Source organism: Phycodurus eques, chromosome 10, assembly GCF_024500275.1.
Source record: "Phycodurus eques isolate BA_2022a chromosome 10, UOR_Pequ_1.1, whole genome shotgun sequence".
NCBI classification, from domain to species: Eukaryota; Metazoa; Chordata; class Actinopteri; order Syngnathiformes; family Syngnathidae; genus Phycodurus; species Phycodurus eques.
In genome coordinates, this window is record NC_084534.1 from 12,820,399 (window position 1) to 12,838,185 (window position 17,787).

At 40.6% G+C, this 17,787-nt stretch overlaps 3 protein-coding genes across 5 annotated transcripts in view; all 3 read right to left on the reverse strand.

Moving 5' to 3' along the window:
• Nucleotides 1–5,163: 5,163 nt before the first annotated feature.
• On the reverse strand, nt 5,164–6,918 carry LOC133409019 (E3 ubiquitin-protein ligase RNF186-like). The gene is made up of 3 exons (XM_061688495.1): nt 6,806–6,918; nt 6,372–6,701; nt 5,164–5,556 (listed from the first exon to the last, which is right to left on the reverse strand). Exons 1-3 carry the CDS (start codon nt 6,817–6,819, stop codon nt 5,466–5,468), a joined length of 435 nt encoding a protein of 144 aa, XP_061544479.1. The 5' UTR covers nt 6,820–6,918; the 3' UTR covers nt 5,164–5,465.
• Nucleotides 6,919–8,767: 1,849 nt separating this feature from the next.
• ube2j2 (ubiquitin-conjugating enzyme E2, J2 (UBC6 homolog, yeast)) lies at nt 8,768–15,458 on the reverse strand. Its single transcript, XM_061689052.1, has 7 exons — nt 15,302–15,458; nt 14,077–14,207; nt 12,629–12,669; nt 10,482–10,584; nt 10,254–10,392; nt 10,091–10,171; nt 8,768–10,012 (listed from the first exon to the last, which is right to left on the reverse strand). The coding sequence occupies exons 2-7, from the start codon at nt 14,205–14,207 to the stop codon at nt 9,722–9,724; spliced, it is 786 nt and encodes a 261-aa protein (XP_061545036.1). The 5' UTR covers nt 15,302–15,458; the 3' UTR covers nt 8,768–9,721.
• Nucleotides 15,459–16,342: 884 nt separating this feature from the next.
• Nucleotides 16,343–17,787, reverse strand: part of LOC133408632 (arf-GAP with coiled-coil, ANK repeat and PH domain-containing protein 3-like) — a 69,543-nt gene continuing 68,098 nt past the window's right edge. For 2 of the 3 annotated variants that reach the window (XM_061687725.1, XM_061687724.1), the window contains one exon: nt 16,343–17,564. In XM_061687725.1, the coding sequence (XP_061543709.1) occupies nt 17,455–17,564 (110 nt within the window). In that variant the 3' untranslated portion in view covers nt 16,343–17,454. The remainder of the gene's footprint in view (nt 17,565–17,787) is intronic. The other variant, XM_061687726.1, reaches the window with a different exon arrangement.

Below are 17,787 nucleotides of genomic sequence, written 5' to 3' on the forward strand. Positions count from 1 at the left end.
GAATAGTAAGACAACTTTCCGGGTTTATTATGGAAATGTCTTTCACTTTGTATGTTATTGGTATAATTAAACTGCTTCCTCTTGTGTGAGAAATGTAAATCACCACATTAAAGATGACCAATGGATGCGTTAACATTCCACTAAACATGACTGTTGGATCTATCTCCCCCAACACCTATAAAAAAGACACAAAGGAGTGAAGATGCTGGTTTCTTTTGCTCATGAGGAGGACGTGTGGGACATTGTTCAATTTCATTCTCCGATCACGCTCTAAACAATCTCCCCCGTTGCTCCTGTATTTATTTGAAATAGGGAAGTATCTAAGCCACAAAACATAACACACTAAGGGGAGGGTTTCAAGGTGAAGACATGAGACCAACACCCGGCCACGTGTCCTTGGTCAAGGCGCCCCTCTCGATTCCCGCTGAGTCGTCTTCCCGAAGGCGAGACATCTTCCTCTCCCCCACGGTCAGCAAGCAACCATCAATATTCATTCATCTTCCATCCCGCTTATCCTCACTAGAGTCACGGGCGCGCTGGAGCCGATCCCAGCTACCTTTGGGCGAGAGGCGGGGTACACCCCGAATTGGTCGCCACCCAATCGCAGGGCACATATAAACAAACAGCCATTCGCACTCACATTCACACCTACGGGCAATTTAGAGTCTTCAATTAACCGACCACGCATGTTTCCGGGATGTGAGAGGAAACCGGAGTGCCCGGAGAAAACCCACGCAGGCACGGGGAGAACATGCAAAGTCCATACAGGCGTGGCCGGGATTTGAACCCGGGTCCTCAGAACCGTGAGGCAGATGTGCTAAACAGTCATTTAGTGCCGCCATTTTAAATATTGAATATCGTAAAATATAAAAGACTGGATGAACTTTAGAAAAAGGAATTTCATAGGTTTGCGTTAGCACACTGTAGACATATTTGCAGTACTTGAACTGTGTTTGTGATAAATGATGAGTTTACTAAGACTAAAAGTTAAAATGTAAATTCCATGTATAGCACCAGTTTATATACACATGGCCGAGCTCTTCTGTATGGTTCAGTACACACAGTTTCAAAGTGAAAAGTACATTTTCATTCTGGACTTTGATGAGTGCAGTGTAATTTGATGTATAAATACAACCCCCCCCCCCCCCCCAAAAAAAAATCACAGTTGAAATCAGGTGAATGTACTGTTGCCCTCACTGGCAGTACTCACAAAACCGTTGAACCCTCAGTTCACTGGGGAAAAGAAACCCAAACTGATTGCCGTAGGAACGCGCCCTCAAAACGCTTCAGTAGGCACAGCGACTGGATCCCGTAGCGTCGAAGCGGCAGCCCGGTGGCGTTTAAAGAGTAAATCCGTTCGCGTTGAAAAAAACAGGTCCCGACCCCCCCCCAAAAAACAACTCTCTTCTCCCGCCGCATCTCCCGCTCTTTTCCCACCACCCACCTCCTTCTTCGAATCCCATTGGACGCACCGCCCCTTCAATCAATCATTAAAAAACAAAACCCAGAAATGTTCACAGACCCCTCGGAACGCAGGATACCCCGGTATCCATCCACACAAAGAACCAAACAAACTTTTAACTAGTTTTCACAACAGCAATTCAAACAAATACAGTTCAACACATTTTAGTCAGTACACTACAGTACAATTCAGTGAGTTCATGTTAAAAAAAAAAAAACTTTGATGCAAAGAATAAGATGCCACAAACATGTCTTTCCAAAGTGTGCAACATGGAGTGTTGCGTTGGTCCAGAGGAATGTCAAATGACAACGATAGAATCAGAAGACCAAAATTGTCCCTCCTCCAGCAGAAAACAGTTGAACACTTTATGCAGTGTGGACTTGAAAGCAGTGTGATTTGAATTCGACCTGAGCAGAAACAGAGAAAATTGGGTTTTGATTTATTTTTACACTCCAACATGAAAAGTGACAATTAAAAAGAGCTGTTCTACTTACAACGTGGGCCTGAAGAGCTTCTTGTTCAAATCCTCCACGGATTCCTCCGTCCTCTTCTTCTGCTCTTTCTTTGGTATGTGATCCCAAATCTCAGTGTTTACCCACAATGCCTCAGGCAGGGCGAGGCTGGCTTGAAAGGCGGTGATCCTGCGACACAGGGGGCAGCAGATGGTTTGGATGTCGGTGTCCACGTTGGCCAGTTTCTCCAGACAAAGGGCGCAGAATGTGTGACCGCAGTGCAGCAGTCGCGGGACCCGCTGACTGTGTGAGTACTCGTGGCAGCACACCACACACTCCAGCTCTTCATTTGTCGACATGCTGAGGACAATTGGCAAGCTGTGTACATATGACAATTATGTTACACTTCTTACATTCCATGATACAGCAACAACAGTAAGTGGACAAGGGACAAAGTGTTCGCTATCCAAAGCATACCACATCATGCGTCAAACATGATGTGGTATGTGGTTATGGTACACGCACATCCATCCATCCATTTTCTGAGCCGCTTCTCCTCGCAAGGGTCGCGGGCGTGCTGGAGCGGGGCCGGGGATTGAACCGCGGTCCACAGAACTTCGAGGCAGACGCTCTAAGCTGTCGCCCACCTTACAGACATGTGTGACTGCTAACTTACAATTGTTTCACCCCCTTGTACTTGGAGTACATAAAAAGCCTGTAAATGATGAATGATCACTGGCATATTTTTGTGAAACCGCTTAAAGTAAAACCAAAAGTCAAAACGTCATCACGTTTGGATTTTTTCCCATTCCGAATCCATGGTGGTGGTGTATAATTTCAAAACCATAGAAACGTCCAAAATACCTGCAGTAAGACATACTTACTCATAAGATGAAAGTTGCGTTGCTGTGTGGAGTTCGTGCTGAGTTGTCTGAGTTTTGCTCTGAGTGCGTCTACTTTAAGCCGCTCTTAAAGACACAACTGTTTACTCTACAGCACGTGAGACGCACGAGCACTCTTCCAAGGAAGTCTCGATGGTAAACAGAATTTCATTCACACGTCACTGTGAGTGGAATAAAAGAAATCCCACAACCAGGCTAATGCCTTATCTCAACAACACACGACAGCCTTTGTGGGTGATTTATGAAGTGGCACTTTTATCTGCAAACTTTTCTCCTTCACACAATAGACAGTCACATGCATGCGTATCCAACTCATGCAGTACAGTTAAGGAGCTGTTTACACAATTGTATTCATTTTTCTTTGGTAGCGCACACAGTTCCCAAAATGTCTATGATGCAGTTGAAACAAACAAGGAGTTGTTACGTAACAATAATCAGGCACGTGCACAGACATGTTTGGGGGCAGGTGCTTAATGCCCCAAAAGGGGACCCATCGCGACAATTGTTCATACAATTTAGACAAAACCATAAGGGGAAGGATTATGTATTGTGTATTAATTTATTTTAACACTATCAACCCAGTCAATAATACACGTTTTAACAAAGGAGCTGGAGGGAATTTACAGTGGATAATAAAAATGTCTACACACCCCTGTGCAAATGGCAGGTTTTTGTTATATACAAAATGAGATCAAGATAAATCATTTTAAACCTTCCCCCCACTATTAGTTAAGCTATAACCTGTACAAATATTTATATATATATATATATATATATATATATATATATATATATATATATATATATTAGAGAGGGGGATTAAAAATAAACAACAACAAATAAAACGCAATCAGATATCCAAACAATTTGGGTGGAATTGATGGCACAGAGGCTAAGTTTTTATTTTCTTAAATATTGATGAACGAAGAATAAAATGGGCTGCAGCAGAAAGGGCACTTTTTTCAGCCAGGGCAAAAGGGCAGGTGCTTTAACCGACACTTGGGGTCTATGTGTGCACATGCCTAACAATAATCAATAGCGATGACATCCAAAAGACAGCAAACCATTCATGTGATGGTAGTTCGTCAGGAGCAAATACATACAAACTTCCACAGACCTTGGGAAATCATGACTAAACAAAATGGACGTTCATCTGGAAGACTCGCAGAAAGTTATAGAAGTGGACGACCAAAGAAATCCAATTTAAAAAGTACTGAAACAGTGAACAAACAGTTGGACGTGCATTCGGCAGTTTAAAGATGCTCAAATTAAGTTCACGTGTCGTGCATTTTATCTTCATCGTGAAATGACTACTTCTAACTTTTTGGGACTTGTGTAATTATTCTAACCATGTTGATTAATCTTGACTGGACAAGGCAAAAAAGGAATCCCGCAAACGCTAGGAATAGAAACACTAAGTTTGCAGCAGATGACATTTAATGACAGTTAATATGAGATGAGTGTGATGAAATAAGAAGCTAGAAATTCCCAGCTGTCTCTTTCAACGCTTCGACTTTTACAGTACAATCGACGGTCGTCATTTTATTTTCTGGGACTCGCCCTCACGTCTTTTAAGAGGATCTGGTCTCACAGGACCGGACCGTGGCGCCCCCTAGCGGCCGCAAGCCCCGGTGCACTTTCATTTGGTGGCGTGAACTTGCAGCATTTCTGTCTTGCCGTAGTTTTGGGGTTCAAGGCGTTCGCAGCGTTTTTTCTTTTGCATTTCTTTTGTGGTTTGTAAGTTTTTGCTTCTGCTTTGTTTCTGCGACTGCTGTATATTTCGCTTGCAGAGTTTATGTGTTGCATTTGTTTGATGTTTTTGTGTTTGCAGCGCTTTTGCTCGCCCCTGTCAGCCTCGTACGATGCGTTGGCCGGCCGACAGTGGCACATGTGTGCAATATTTTTCTTTTACAGTTGTCTTCTGTGATTGTTGCGATTTTTTTTTTTGCAGCCTTTTTCTGCAGGTTATTTTTGTGCGTGATTACAGCAGTTTTAAATTGCAGCATTTTTGTGTTGACGTTGTTGTAAGTGCTTCTGTGGTTTTGAGTTTTACGTCATTCCCGCGTATTTGCAGCGTGTGGCCGTTTGCAGCGCTTCCTTATGCCCCTGTCGGCCACCGTACAATGGCACATTCGGTTCAAAAACAAACACTGTGGGCGTCGCACCCAATGGCAAACGTCTTTAAGCGGCTCAGAAAATGGATGCATGGAAGAATTTAGGGAAAATACCCCATTGTCATCAGTTCCAATTCCTAGAGCAAGATATGAATATACACACAATATACATTCATCATTTTCATCATTTGTAAGTAAAGAAATAAAGTGGAGATAGAGATGTTCACACACGCTAATATTTTTATTCACGTACCATGAATCAAAATACAGTGTCCTAAACTAGTTGCAAACTATTAGCTTGTGCCAAGGTCAACATTCACTGTGTTTTGTCCTCTTGATGGACTAAAGTTGTTGGTAGACAAAGGCATGATGATAACATATTAAACATGTATAAATAATGAGTAAACAAGTTTCAGTTCAAATTCTCCTTTTCACAGTTATTCTGTTTCTTCAAAATCTATATACAAGTTGAATATTAATGTTAAGAATAATTTAAAAAATAAGACACGATGAATGTCAGAGGACAACGGAAGCGTCAGAAGGCCTGCATGCGTTTGTCATGCACAGTGAGGCAGTTGAACATTTTCTGGAGTGAAGACTTGAGAACTGCATGACCGGAATCCCAGCTGAGGAGGAACACAGAAAGAGGTTTGCGTGTGTTTCACAACCCCAACACCAAGAGTGACAATATGCAAAGCTCTTTGAGCATTTATTCCATACCCCTTGATAGCCAGGTACGAGCATGCTCTTTGACCTTCGCTACTAAGACCATTCAGCGCACGAGTGGAACACTAGTACAATGACCAATGTCTCAGTAACATTTTTTTACATTACTGCCTTCCACAACTACATGACAAATCTGCACACTAGTAGGACAACACTTGCATACTAGTAAGGCTAAACTGTGCACTACTCGACAACTGCGTGCTAATAGTACCAATAGCGACATTGTAAAATTCTTTCAGTTAACATCTGGCGCAGTGGTTTTCTAGTGGTACACAAAAGAATCACTGCGTACATTTTCTGTTCTATTTACCTTTTTAGTAGATAGATAGATAGATAGATAGATAGATAGATAGATAGATAGATAGATAGATAGATAGATAGATAGATAGATAGAGAGATAGAGAGAGAGAGAGAGAGAGAGAGAGAGAAAGAGATTTTTTTATGTAACTTTTATGGGCAAAACATTTGAATTGAATCATCATTGAAGTACCGTTTTTAATTTTTGATCTTGTTTTTGTTTTATGAACACTCCGGGCTACTACGCTACTGTATTTGAATGTCGGTCATTGGTTCTTGGAGAGATAAGTCTTTTTTTTTTTAGGAGCTACTTGATTAAAAAGAAAAGCTTTTCACTAGTAGTAATGGACCTTAAGCTCGATATCAAGTGAATAAATGCTTCGTAGTGACAACATTTTCAAAGAGAGGTTCCACTTACAACATTGGTCTGATAAGGCGCTTGTTCAAATCCTCCTCGGAGTCTTCCTTCCTCCTCGTTTTCTGCGCTTTCTCTGCTATCTGATCCCAGATCTCGATGTTGACCCACAAGCCCCCGGGCAAGGTCAGGCTGGCCCGAGTGCAGGTGATCCAGCGACACAGGGGGCAGCAGACGGTCCGGATCACGCCGTCCACGTTGGCCAGTTTCTCCAGACAAGGTGTGCAGAAGGTGTGACCGCAGTGCAGCAGGCGCGGGACCCGCTGACGCCGTGAGTACTCGTGGCAGCACACCACACACTCCAGATCTTCACTTGGCGACATGTTGGGGTGCCTTAATTGGCAAACATGACAATTATACTTCAATACACTTATCACTTAAAACAAACAAACAAACAAACAAAACAAAAACTCAGATATAAACTCTTTGGAACTTACTTGTTGTTGTCCATGTGAAGTTAGTGCAGTTCTGTCTGAGTTGTGTTCTGAGTGCTGCTGTGTAACAAGCGACTCTTAAAGATGTGACTCCTCCTTTCACATGACACATGAGCAAGCACTCTTCCAGGGAATTCTGCTTTGGTAAACAGCCCCCAGGAATAAATGTATTTACCCAGGACGAAGACGGAAAAAACCCTCCTACTTTATCTAATCAACAAATATTGCTCACATGTACTTTTTTTTGCACACTTTTTGAGAACTTACATCCTGTTCATTTTCCATGGCAAGAATAACCTCAGAATAATAATTCTTTGTTTGTATCTAAAATATTTTCAAAAGATCTTAATGCCTGGCTCACTTTAATAAACAAATGATCAGTCCTTTAAATCAATGTTTCAGAAAAAAAGGAAGGCGTATGTTTTATAACACTCATTTTTGGATTAAAAAAAAATAATAAAAAAACTATCATCAAACATTCTCATGTCCGATTTTATTAAAGATGTGAAAAAATAACAGCCATGTATGACTTTTATACATATATGATGGTATATCAATTCAATTTGATGAAACCACAACAAAACCGAGATAATTGTTTTTTGGCAATAAAGAGGATTGCTGTTAGTAAATACCTGGAGTCCCTCTCTTTAAAAACCAAAGAGCAAGTCCGAAACCTTGGTGTTTCCCCCAAAATTGTGGTATGTCCGAGTGAAATTCTGAAGGGACATGTTGTAAAAGTTACATTTTTGCAAAAAACAATTGTCTTAGAAATGCTCATTATGGTTGAAATAAAAACGTCAGGAAAATCTTAAAATGTGCACATGCAAATAAACAGCAACACAAATTTTAGATAAAAAATGTCAATGTATATTATGTTTTATCGATCATATACGGTGTATTTTTCATATGCTTTATTTTAACACTATTTAATAATTAACCCTAAAGGGCCGATAAGGTACAGGGTGCCACTGTGAACTGATTTTTGTTATTAACAGATACAGTATGTTTCGATATAGAAAATAAAAGGGACACATTGAATTGTATTGAAACATTTGTTAATAAAAATGTGGACAGTGACTTTGCAAACACCCTAAATAATAAATATTGTATATTTATATCTTCTTTCTTTTGTTACTACTGTGTTTATGATCCTTTCTATTATCACAGAATGTATTTAATACAGAATTTCCCCTTTAGAGACAGTAAGGTATAATACTATATATTCCATTTGAACCTGTGGACTACGGATTCTCCAAGAGCTAATCAGAGTCAGGTGTGAGCCAACCTGGAGTCCAATCAATTAGACAAGCTTGGAGGAGTGGCTTAAAGCTGTTCTGGCCACTAGAAAACACACTAGGTTAGAATTGTCTCTTTTAAAGAACCATTGTCCGATGTATACCATGCCTCGCTGAAGACGTCCAACGAAGAATTGTTGGCTTGTATAAAGATGAAAAAAGTATCTCTAAAAGTCTTGATGTTCATCAGTCCACGCTTAGACAAATTGTCTATAAATGGAGAAAGTGCAGCACTGTTGCTACTCTTCCAAGGGGTGGCTGCCCTGTAAAGATGACTGCAACAGCACAACACAGAATGCTCAATGAGGTTTAAAAAAAAAAAAAAAAAAAAAAAAAAAAATGAACCGTAGAATGCCAGCTGAAGACTTACAGGAATTACTGGCACATGCCAACATTCCTGTTACCAAATCTACCATACGTAAAACAAACAAGAATTGGGTTTATCGGAGAACACCGAGGAAGCTATTGCTATCTAAAAAAACAACATTGCTGCACATTTGAAGTTTGCTGTTGTTTCCACAGCGGTACTGGCAAAATATTCTGTGAAATGGGTGCCTCATTGTGTCATCTACAGTAGGTGTGCTTGATAAGAGTTTCACGTGAGCAAGCTGCTTTGAAAACACATGTGTTCACAACAATAAAAAGATCATTCCATTCCAGTTGTCAACAGTCAGTTTTTGAAAAAGCCACCCTGGCCGGCAGGCTCCTTTATTTACAAAGAGAATTAGTGAAGCATGAAAACTGGGCCATTTTGCTTTACAATTAGACAAGAGCAGTCCATTTATGATTTGTTTATTTCTTAAGTGTTGGTGCTGAGAAAAATAAGTCCACTAGCGTCACTAATAAACGCAATACACAACAGTACAATGAACAGCAGTCATTGGACACCTTGTGTCGTCAGACTACACACTCCAAGGCTTTTTTCTATAAATTAAAATGACAAAATTGATCAGAAAGAAAATAAACAGAACAAAACGTTGATTCTCTTCACATGCCTCCTATTTGGGTGTGTATAGAGCGATGCGCGAGTTGTTAGCTAGACCAATTCCAAACTGCGCTGGTCCCGACTCACATCTGATTGGACTCATGGGTTGACAGGAGGGAGTTGAAGTGTCTGCTACTGTCGCTTCATTACAATGCTGTTTTGGGGCATAGATCCGGTTCATACATTTGCCTACAAAGACTTTCCTTTTGTGCTTAAGAAAACAAACTTTAAACAGAAATGTATCATCAGTCAGATTAGGAAAAAGAAGAAAATGTTGCTGAAAAAAAAACCTAACAAAAAAACCACCCACATTTATGTGCCTCAGTAGGTCACTGTGATCTCCAATGATGGCGTCTCACTCTCTCTTTGTGTTATGCTGACAAAAACAAACAAAAATGATATGCAGAAGGAAGTGTGTTTGCAAATAGCGCAGGAGAAAAAGAAGTCTCTCCACAAGAGCAACTGACCAGCGGTGTAAAAGACACGACTTCTCCACAACCCATGAGCCACGTTGGTTTCTACTACTGATTCCCCCTCCCTCCCCTCACAGTCCTTCCTGGGTGGGGTGCTTTCTGTCCTCCAGAGTCCGTGGCGGTCCGGGGACCGAACGTCCCTGTCCACTTGACATGTGTCCGGCTCTCAATCCTGCGCTATGCTCCTCAGCACGTACTTGACCGTGTAGGCAAACGCAGCAAAGCCGACAATCACAAACAGGTTGGCTAGCGCTCCGCCTAGGAGTCCGTGGTTGCGATTGGGTTGCTGCAGGCCCTGGGCGGGGTTGGCGCCCCCGAGCGGGACAGGACCTCCGTTGACGGCGGGTAGGCCGTAATGAGCCTGTTGGGGGTCGCCGTCGGGCACCACGTCGGGTAAGGGCAGGGGCTGAGTGCGAGCGTTCAACTCTTCCTGTACTTTCTGTTTTTGCTTCATCTCCTGGTGACGGCACACAAACAATAATTGAGAGCGACGGCAAAGCTAAGCTAAGAAAGCTGCGAGCTTACGATGGCTTACCTCCACAACATCGGGGAACAATTCACAGAAGACTTTGTCCTTGAGGTTGAAGGCGAGGCTTTGGGCTGAGAGCTGTCGTTTCTGGAAAAACAAGCACTATGTTTAGCACAGAGTTTACAGTGGAATCTTACCACCGGACTTCGTCAGGCTCCTTTGAGATCACCGTGTGCTCTGAAGTCTCAATGCTGCCCAGGGTGGGTCCCTTCTCCACCATGAAGCTGAGCAGACCTGTGAGGATGGTTGAGACAGACCATGCCGGGTTCCACGTGTCTGGGTGGAAGTCTGTGATAGACAAACACAGCCTGCGGAACGACACGCAGCGTTACGTCACGGCAACGTGACCCCACTGGGAGCGAATGATTCCAGAAAAAAAGCAAAAGGCTCTTCTTACCTCGTATTACATTTAAATCTGCCGTTGGGTGTTATCATGTAGATACTTGGCGGTTTAAAAGGGAATTCCCGAGGAAATATGAGCTTTCCGTGATAGTAACCTCCTACAATAAACGTAGGAAATTTTTTATTAGAATAAAAGATTTGATTATAGTACACAGTGTGAAATTGGTATAGAATACACCTTTAAAGTCAGTTGTGCATCATCTTATCATGTGACCCCTTACAAGATGTAAAACATTAAGGATCGACTCTGTGCATGCGTTTGCTTTTTCTTTGGCTTTTCAAGAGAAGACTATGAGAAGAGAAGACAAGACTGCCAGTTACATGATGCATGGCGGGGCGGGAGCACGACATTCAAAGGATTATGCCTACAGCGACAACATACACATCATTGTGTTTGGTTGTTTTCAAGTTTTACAATGGTTAACTTATTTTATACAGCAGTTAACTTATTTTTATACAACCCCAATTCAAATGAAGTTGGGACGTTGTGTTAAACAAATAAAAACAGAATACAATGATTTGCAAATCATGGTCAACCTATATTGAATTGAATACACTCCAAAGACAAGATATTTAATGTTCAAACGGATCAACTTTATTGTTTTTAGCAAATAATCATTAACTTAGAATTGTATGGCTGCAACACATTCCCAAAAAGCTGGGACAGGTGGCAAAAAAAGACTGAGAAAGTTGAGGAATGCTCATCAAACACCTGTTTGGAACATCCCTCAGGTGAACAGGCTAATTGAGAACAGGTGAGTTAACACAACGTCATTGGAATTGGGGTTGTACTTGTACCATTAAAAAAGAGGCGTATTAGTAGAAGCAACTTTGCATTATGCTTTCATCATTTATCTTATGAGTGTTTTGTTGTTTGCACGTCTTAGTATTTTCAGCGCAAAACTATATTTATCGGCAACATCAATAAGAAAGAAGCAACTGTGATTTCATGTAGGGCTGGGCAATGATATGGGGGGGAATAAAAATAACAATTATTTTGATTGAAATTGAAATCACAATAAATAAACACCATTATTAACTGATTTCAAAATGTAGTATTGATTCAACTCCCAAAAATTGACTTTATATAAACAAATGAATTTGTTCCTGCTGTGCAAGCCTTAGCCTCTTAGGGGCAGCGTGGCGCATGCATGAAGACACACAGGTGATATACAGAGTAGAAGAACTTTATTAACTACTTTTTCATAGATTAGGAAAAATTTATGCCTGTGAATTTTGTTATAGTACCTGTTTGTAAGTGTTACGAAAGCGTTTGTGTGTGATTATTTGTTACTTGAAGGTAAATCCCCCGTCATGTCTAATGCTAATTTTGCTAGGCAGTCAATACGGATTTTCATTGGTGTTTGCATTAAACTAGCGATGTTTTGTAAAACAAAGTTTCTTCTACTTAAATATACAAATATGTGATGAGTGTTGTTGTGCGTTTAGTTTTACAGTATACTCCAACGTGGGTGTCAATAAACAGCTTAAAGCACACTCAGGGAGGGCAGAAGCACATATGCCTTTACACTGGTAGCACGGTTGCCACCAACCTTTTCAGTTTTTCGCATGCTGTAAAAAAATAGGTTTTGGCTCAAAGTTACAAAAATAAATTTAAAAAAATAACTATTTCCACACATATTTTCAGGGTGTACCCCTCCCCTCGCCCAGAATTAGCTGGGATGGGCTTCAGCAGGCCAGCGACCCACGTGAGGATAAGCGGTATGGAAAATAGATGGATGAACATGCTGTGTACTATGACCCTCAAACAGTGTAATTGGGGTGAAAAGGTTATGATGCAGTGAAGCAGCAGCTCAGTTCAACTGCTAATGTGAGGAAAACCCTTTTGTGACATATGGAAACCCATTAGGAAATCGCACATAGGAAGCGTGTCGGCTTGTGATTTGTGCGTATGGTAGACAAGACACTGAATCATCAGTTGACATCTTTTTTTTTTTTTTTTTTAAAACAAAGCGCAACATCCTGTAGGTTAAGGTCATGTGGCGCCAGCAAACCAAAACCATTGTGATAAGAATGACACATGGGCGCCATTTTATTCCCCCTGCCAAACACCGACAATATGACATCAATCATGAGACCGGGAATGAATTGTGTTCCGAGTGTTCAGGAGCATGTTTTTACCTTCATAAGGAGTTTTCTCAGGACCTCTCACCACATAGTGCCTGTAGGAGACAAGACAAATATTTCATAAGTTACCACTTTTGAAGAAAGACAAGACGACCTTCTGGTGTGTTTCTCGTGAGTCTCTTCGTAACATCTGTGTGACCTCACTAAAACGTCATCAACTTGTTGCAAGTCTTGACAAGCAGCAAATGGAGGTTACTTGGCAACTTCACCCTGTCCCCCCCGACCTCAATAAAAGTTCAAAAACAATCGATGACAATACAGGCTGGGTGTTCAACCACACACGCTTTCATATTTCTCACCTTTGCCCTGAGCTGTGCACATGTACAAAAGAGCAAACAGATGACTGTGACACAAAACAGATTCAAGTCTATATAAACACAATAACACGGTCACGTTTTGAGCCTCAACAAAGAAATGTAAATAGAATCTGGCACACATTTGATAAGTGTATGAAAAGGCGTTCGGGTGCTTCGATCGAACCCTGCATACACAAATACCTGGTGTATATTATTATTGTACTTTCATTAAGGTGCATGATCTCATTTCTTTGACTCAAAATGTTTTACATACCACACACTATTTACTTTTTGCCCCTTCTTAAAAACCCCAATCCCTTTCAGTGACAAAAGGAAAAACTAATTTTCCCACTACAATACTATATTATGAAGAATTGCTGTACAATATAAAATCGTCTACTGTACGATATAAGCCTCACTCGTTGATATCTTTATTTTGATGTGTGACGTATTGTGTTAGCTCTGTTGCTACAATAACGTAGCATCTGACATGTAGGGCATCTAAAGTCACTCTGTCAGACAAAAACTCAAGACTCATACGCTCTTGGAGCACACACAACTACTCCAACAGAATGAAGTTACAACAAAAAAACTAATGATACATTAACACCACAAAGTAATGAAAATTAAAAAGCAGTACATGGCACAGTACTTCAAAATGGCATACACTGGGACATTACATTTAAGAGATCATCTTTCTAGCCTCAACGAATCAATAACCTTTGTCTTCCTATCTCACAAGCTGGGAAACAAAACGTAAGAAAAGCAAGTTATTTTAAAAGGTTTCATTTCATGTGAACAAGCTGACAAAACTTTTGTTCCTCAAACTCAACCTCTGAAACAATTTATTAGCACATTTACCCGTTAACTGGTAGTCATACTTGAATGTTACTTAAAACTCTCAATTGTATTTATTTTAATTCTTTGCACGTTATTGCAGTCCTTGAAAACTGGTTGTACTACCGGATATTTTGAATGATATTTGTCCACAAGATATTTGTTTTATTTTCTTTTTGTGTGTTTTCTAAACAAAATGTGTCTTATAAATAAATGGGGGAAAAAAATGCCATTTATTTCATTTTATCACAAGGGAAAATACTACATTAGCATACATCGTTTTCAGGATATAAAAATTGGTGAGCGTACCATTCTAGGATGTTGGAGGGAAGAGGCTCAGCACAGATGTAAGGCACAGGGTCTTTCTTTATCCTGAGGTAATCCTGCTTAAGTCGCTGAGTCGCTGTGGTTGGAGCTCTCTTGTTCCCGTTGTTGTTCATCTGTTAATATAAAAGTACACAGAAACTGAGACTGAAGTAAATAATCAGAAGCTCAGTAAATGCAATTTTAACATGTTTAAGGGTACCAGACTGCAAGGCATAGGAAAACAATGTGAAAATGATTCCGCTCATGTTGTCCATTAAACTTGCTCGTCGTTCTTTTGAAAAATAATCGCAAGAGCGATCAGAATAGTAAGCAAATCACTAACTTGGTAGCTTTGACTGCTTTTGTAAACTAGCTCATCTCTGTTCACAGCCATGTTGTTAGTGTCTACAGTGCATGATAGCGGGCAGGCTCTTTGAACTAAAGATACTGCAAAAAAAAAAAGGGGGGCTAAATGGTTGTTTGAAACGTAACTCAAACCATTATGACAAATCAAAAATTGTTTTACAAAAATGCATTACCAAAAGCAGATGGGAACAATGACAAAACGTACTTACAAAACCAACAACGACTTATGCTTTATATTATCTGCAAATTGAGCGATGAAGCGCATGAACTAAGATTTAATATACAACATGCTTTTACGAGTAATTATTATAAGACAACAATACCGCTACTATCACTATATCATTTCAAACCTCCATGTGATGACCAGCTAACAACGTAACGGAGATGATCTAGGCGAAAACAACAGTCAAAAGTTGATACACTAAACAGCAAGAATAATTACTTTATAACGGTCACCAATTGTGTTTATAGATCTTGCTTTCATGCGAGGCTCGTTGCCCGACGTCTGATGTTATTTATGAAAGTGGCTCCATACTGAGCACAAACTGCTAGCAAACAGCGAGTCTGCTTATATCAGCTCAACCAGTATCGTACATTTTGGGTCAGTCGAGGGGGACCCAACTAGTATGACAACGAAGCGATTTATACGCCTCTAGCGGGTGTGCTACTGCCAAATGCGATGTTTAAACACTTATTACCCACCAAAGGCTAACGTAGGCCAGTGCTACGTTCAGGTGGCTAAAGCTAGCCGCCGTAGCGTTACAAACAAGAGACGTATGAGACCTACGTATGAGAAATACGTAGGTCAAGAGACCTACGTATGAGCAATTTCCCAACTTATTTTGTGTTGTATTGGATATACCTCTCCAGAGACCCGGGCAAAATTGTGAATTCGGGTCTGGATATGAAGTAGAGCTGTTGTTTCAGCGGTCAGACCCCAAACCGATAGACGAAGACACCGATGTAGTGTTAGCACAAGGGAGCAGCAGGAAGAGAGAGAGCGAAGAACTCACTTCCGGGTTCACTCTTCACGTTTCGTCTCGGCGGTTTTACAAATGCCCAGGAAGCTCTTTAGCGCCGCCCTCTGACCTGGCAGTGTTACAGTATCACGTGTGGGCACAACAGTGCTTATGAGCACGTTTGCTTAAAGAACTCACAATAGTTTGGGTGTTAAAGCTGATCTCTTAGCATTGCATGATTGCGAACACATGTGATTCTCTCTGGCCTGATGATAAAAACAATATCTTATTGATATGGGGGCAGCAAGGTGGAAATTGTGGTTAGCGCATCTGCTTCACAGTTCAGAGATTGAGGGTTTGAATCTTTGGCCTTCTTGTGTGTTGTGAGCACATTCTCCTTGTGATTCTTAACAGCCATGTTCTATTCGTTGAAGATTCTAAATTGCCCATTAGTGGGAACGGCTGTTTGTCTCTATGTGCAATGTGACTGACTGGCAACCAAATACACAGACTCAGTGAAACTAAAGGATTAAGAATGGAAGCGATCCACTGTCATGGCCATCAATTCGTGCATGACACACTAAATTAATTGAGACAGAGTGTTGGATAAGACGGTGCACATATAAAAGTGTATTAAATGATGCACACCCTCCCCTCCCCTTCAACATCTACTTCTGTTTTTGCAATAATTTCCTCTGATTTATTGTACTTCTATAATAACTTTAAGTCGTAAAGAGACTTTATAAACACCCAGTATATTGCACTCACCCTTGCATTCATAATACTAGAGATATATTTTGTGACATTTTCAAGATGTTCAGAAGTGCTTGTTTGATGTCACCATCAATGTTAATAGAAATAAGAACACAGTGACAGGCATAGAGGTTAATAATGAGCCATGCGTTTTTATAATGAATGAATATCATTTAATATTAAATGTGCAATTTACAAAATTATACAAAACATAAAATGGCATTATCAACCAAATACATTTGCGTTAACTGGGGTTGGGTGGCTGTGCCCAAGCGTGACAAATCCAGAGAAATGGGGCAATGTAAAAATGAGTCAAGAGGTGAAAATGCCAGGATGACTTCCAATGTTTGGCAGCAACAAGCCATGCTCTGTATAGTTGGCAATGATGTTGGTAATATTCGTCAACGGTCACATGGCAGCAGTTCAAACAGAGCGCAGGAGTCACGTGCCACTTTGTGTTATCAATAATGGCAGTGCAAGCCAGTCACAGGGCAAACATTACCAGAAAACCTGGATTTAGGTCTGAGGGTGTGGTGTATAATAAATAACCATTCAATAAGACAGATGGCAACACATATTTGACTTCCTCGAAAAGGTTTGACTGACATTTGGATATAAAAGCTGGAGTACTCCTGTCATTTCCTCAAACAATGGCCCTTAATAATACAAACACCCATCTATCCATTTTCTATAGCACTTGTCCTCAAGTCACAAGTGTGCTGGAGTGCAACCCAGCTGATTTTGGGTGAGAGGCGGGGTACACCTCAGACTGGTCGCCTGATAATCGCAGGGCATATATAGACAAACCAGTATTCACACTCACATTCAGACCTATGGAGGAGGTAAGATTTGAAATCCAAATCGCCGAACTGTAAGGCTGACATGCTATCCACTGTAGTTGACCATACCGCTAATATAACTTTATTATTACAAGGAATTAGTTTCACACTTAAATCAGGGAAAAGGAGATGTGATTTTATGTATTTTTTAAAGTTGATTAATTGAGGTATGGCTTTCATTAGAGTGTAGGCCATTATTTGAGAAAATGCAGTATGTTTGAACAATTAAAAACAGAGTCCAAAAATTTGCAACCTCAGAAAACACAATAGCATTCTTTGACAATCATTCTGATATACATGCATTTGAACTGTATAATATCAGACATTCGGCTACTTAAAATCAATGTACAAATGATGTATTTTTTTTTTCAAGCCAAGTTTTGATCATCTACATTGAGCTGAAATATATTCTAATCATTGGCTTTCAAACTTTAAGATGATGATGAGGCGGTGATAAGGTTCCCCTAAGGTATCTCACAGCGGCTGAACTGGAGACTCCTCCTCCTCAGCTTCTCGGGCTGGAGAGATGCGAGGAGAGAAAACTCGCGAAAGACTTCAACACGGGAGATGTCACCTGAAAGTCAAGGCGTTTTGATCATTACGGCTGTAATGTGGCTGTCAAAACTGGATGAAAATGTTAAGAATTTTCCATGACACATCAAAAGCCCAGCAGCATGTGTTTTAAAGATAAAATACAAGGCAGCTCTACCACTTGTAGCTATATAGTTGCATTGAGTTCAAGGAAAATAAAATTTATAGGAAGAGAGTGGGGAGCATCCTGTTCGTTATCGTTATCT

Bases quoted from the DNA above. Each gene is read 5' to 3' on its own strand.
- LOC133409019 (XM_061688495.1), bottom strand. The intron at 5,557-6,371 runs GTAAGTGGAACC...GTTCCTCCTCAG, and splicing joins CGCCTTATCAGACCAATGTT to CTGGGATTCCGGTCATGCAG.
- ube2j2 (XM_061689052.1), bottom strand. From the start codon at position 14,207: ATGAACAACAACGGGAACAAGAGAGCTCCAACCACAGCGACTCAGCGA. The intron at 10,393-10,481 runs GTAAGAAGAGCC...GTCGTTCCGCAG, and splicing joins AGATTTAAATGTAATACGAG to GCTGTGTTTGTCTATCACAG. The intron at 10,172-10,253 runs GTGATCTCAAAG...TTGTTTTTCCAG, and splicing joins TTGAGACTTCAGAGCACACG to AAACGACAGCTCTCAGCCCA.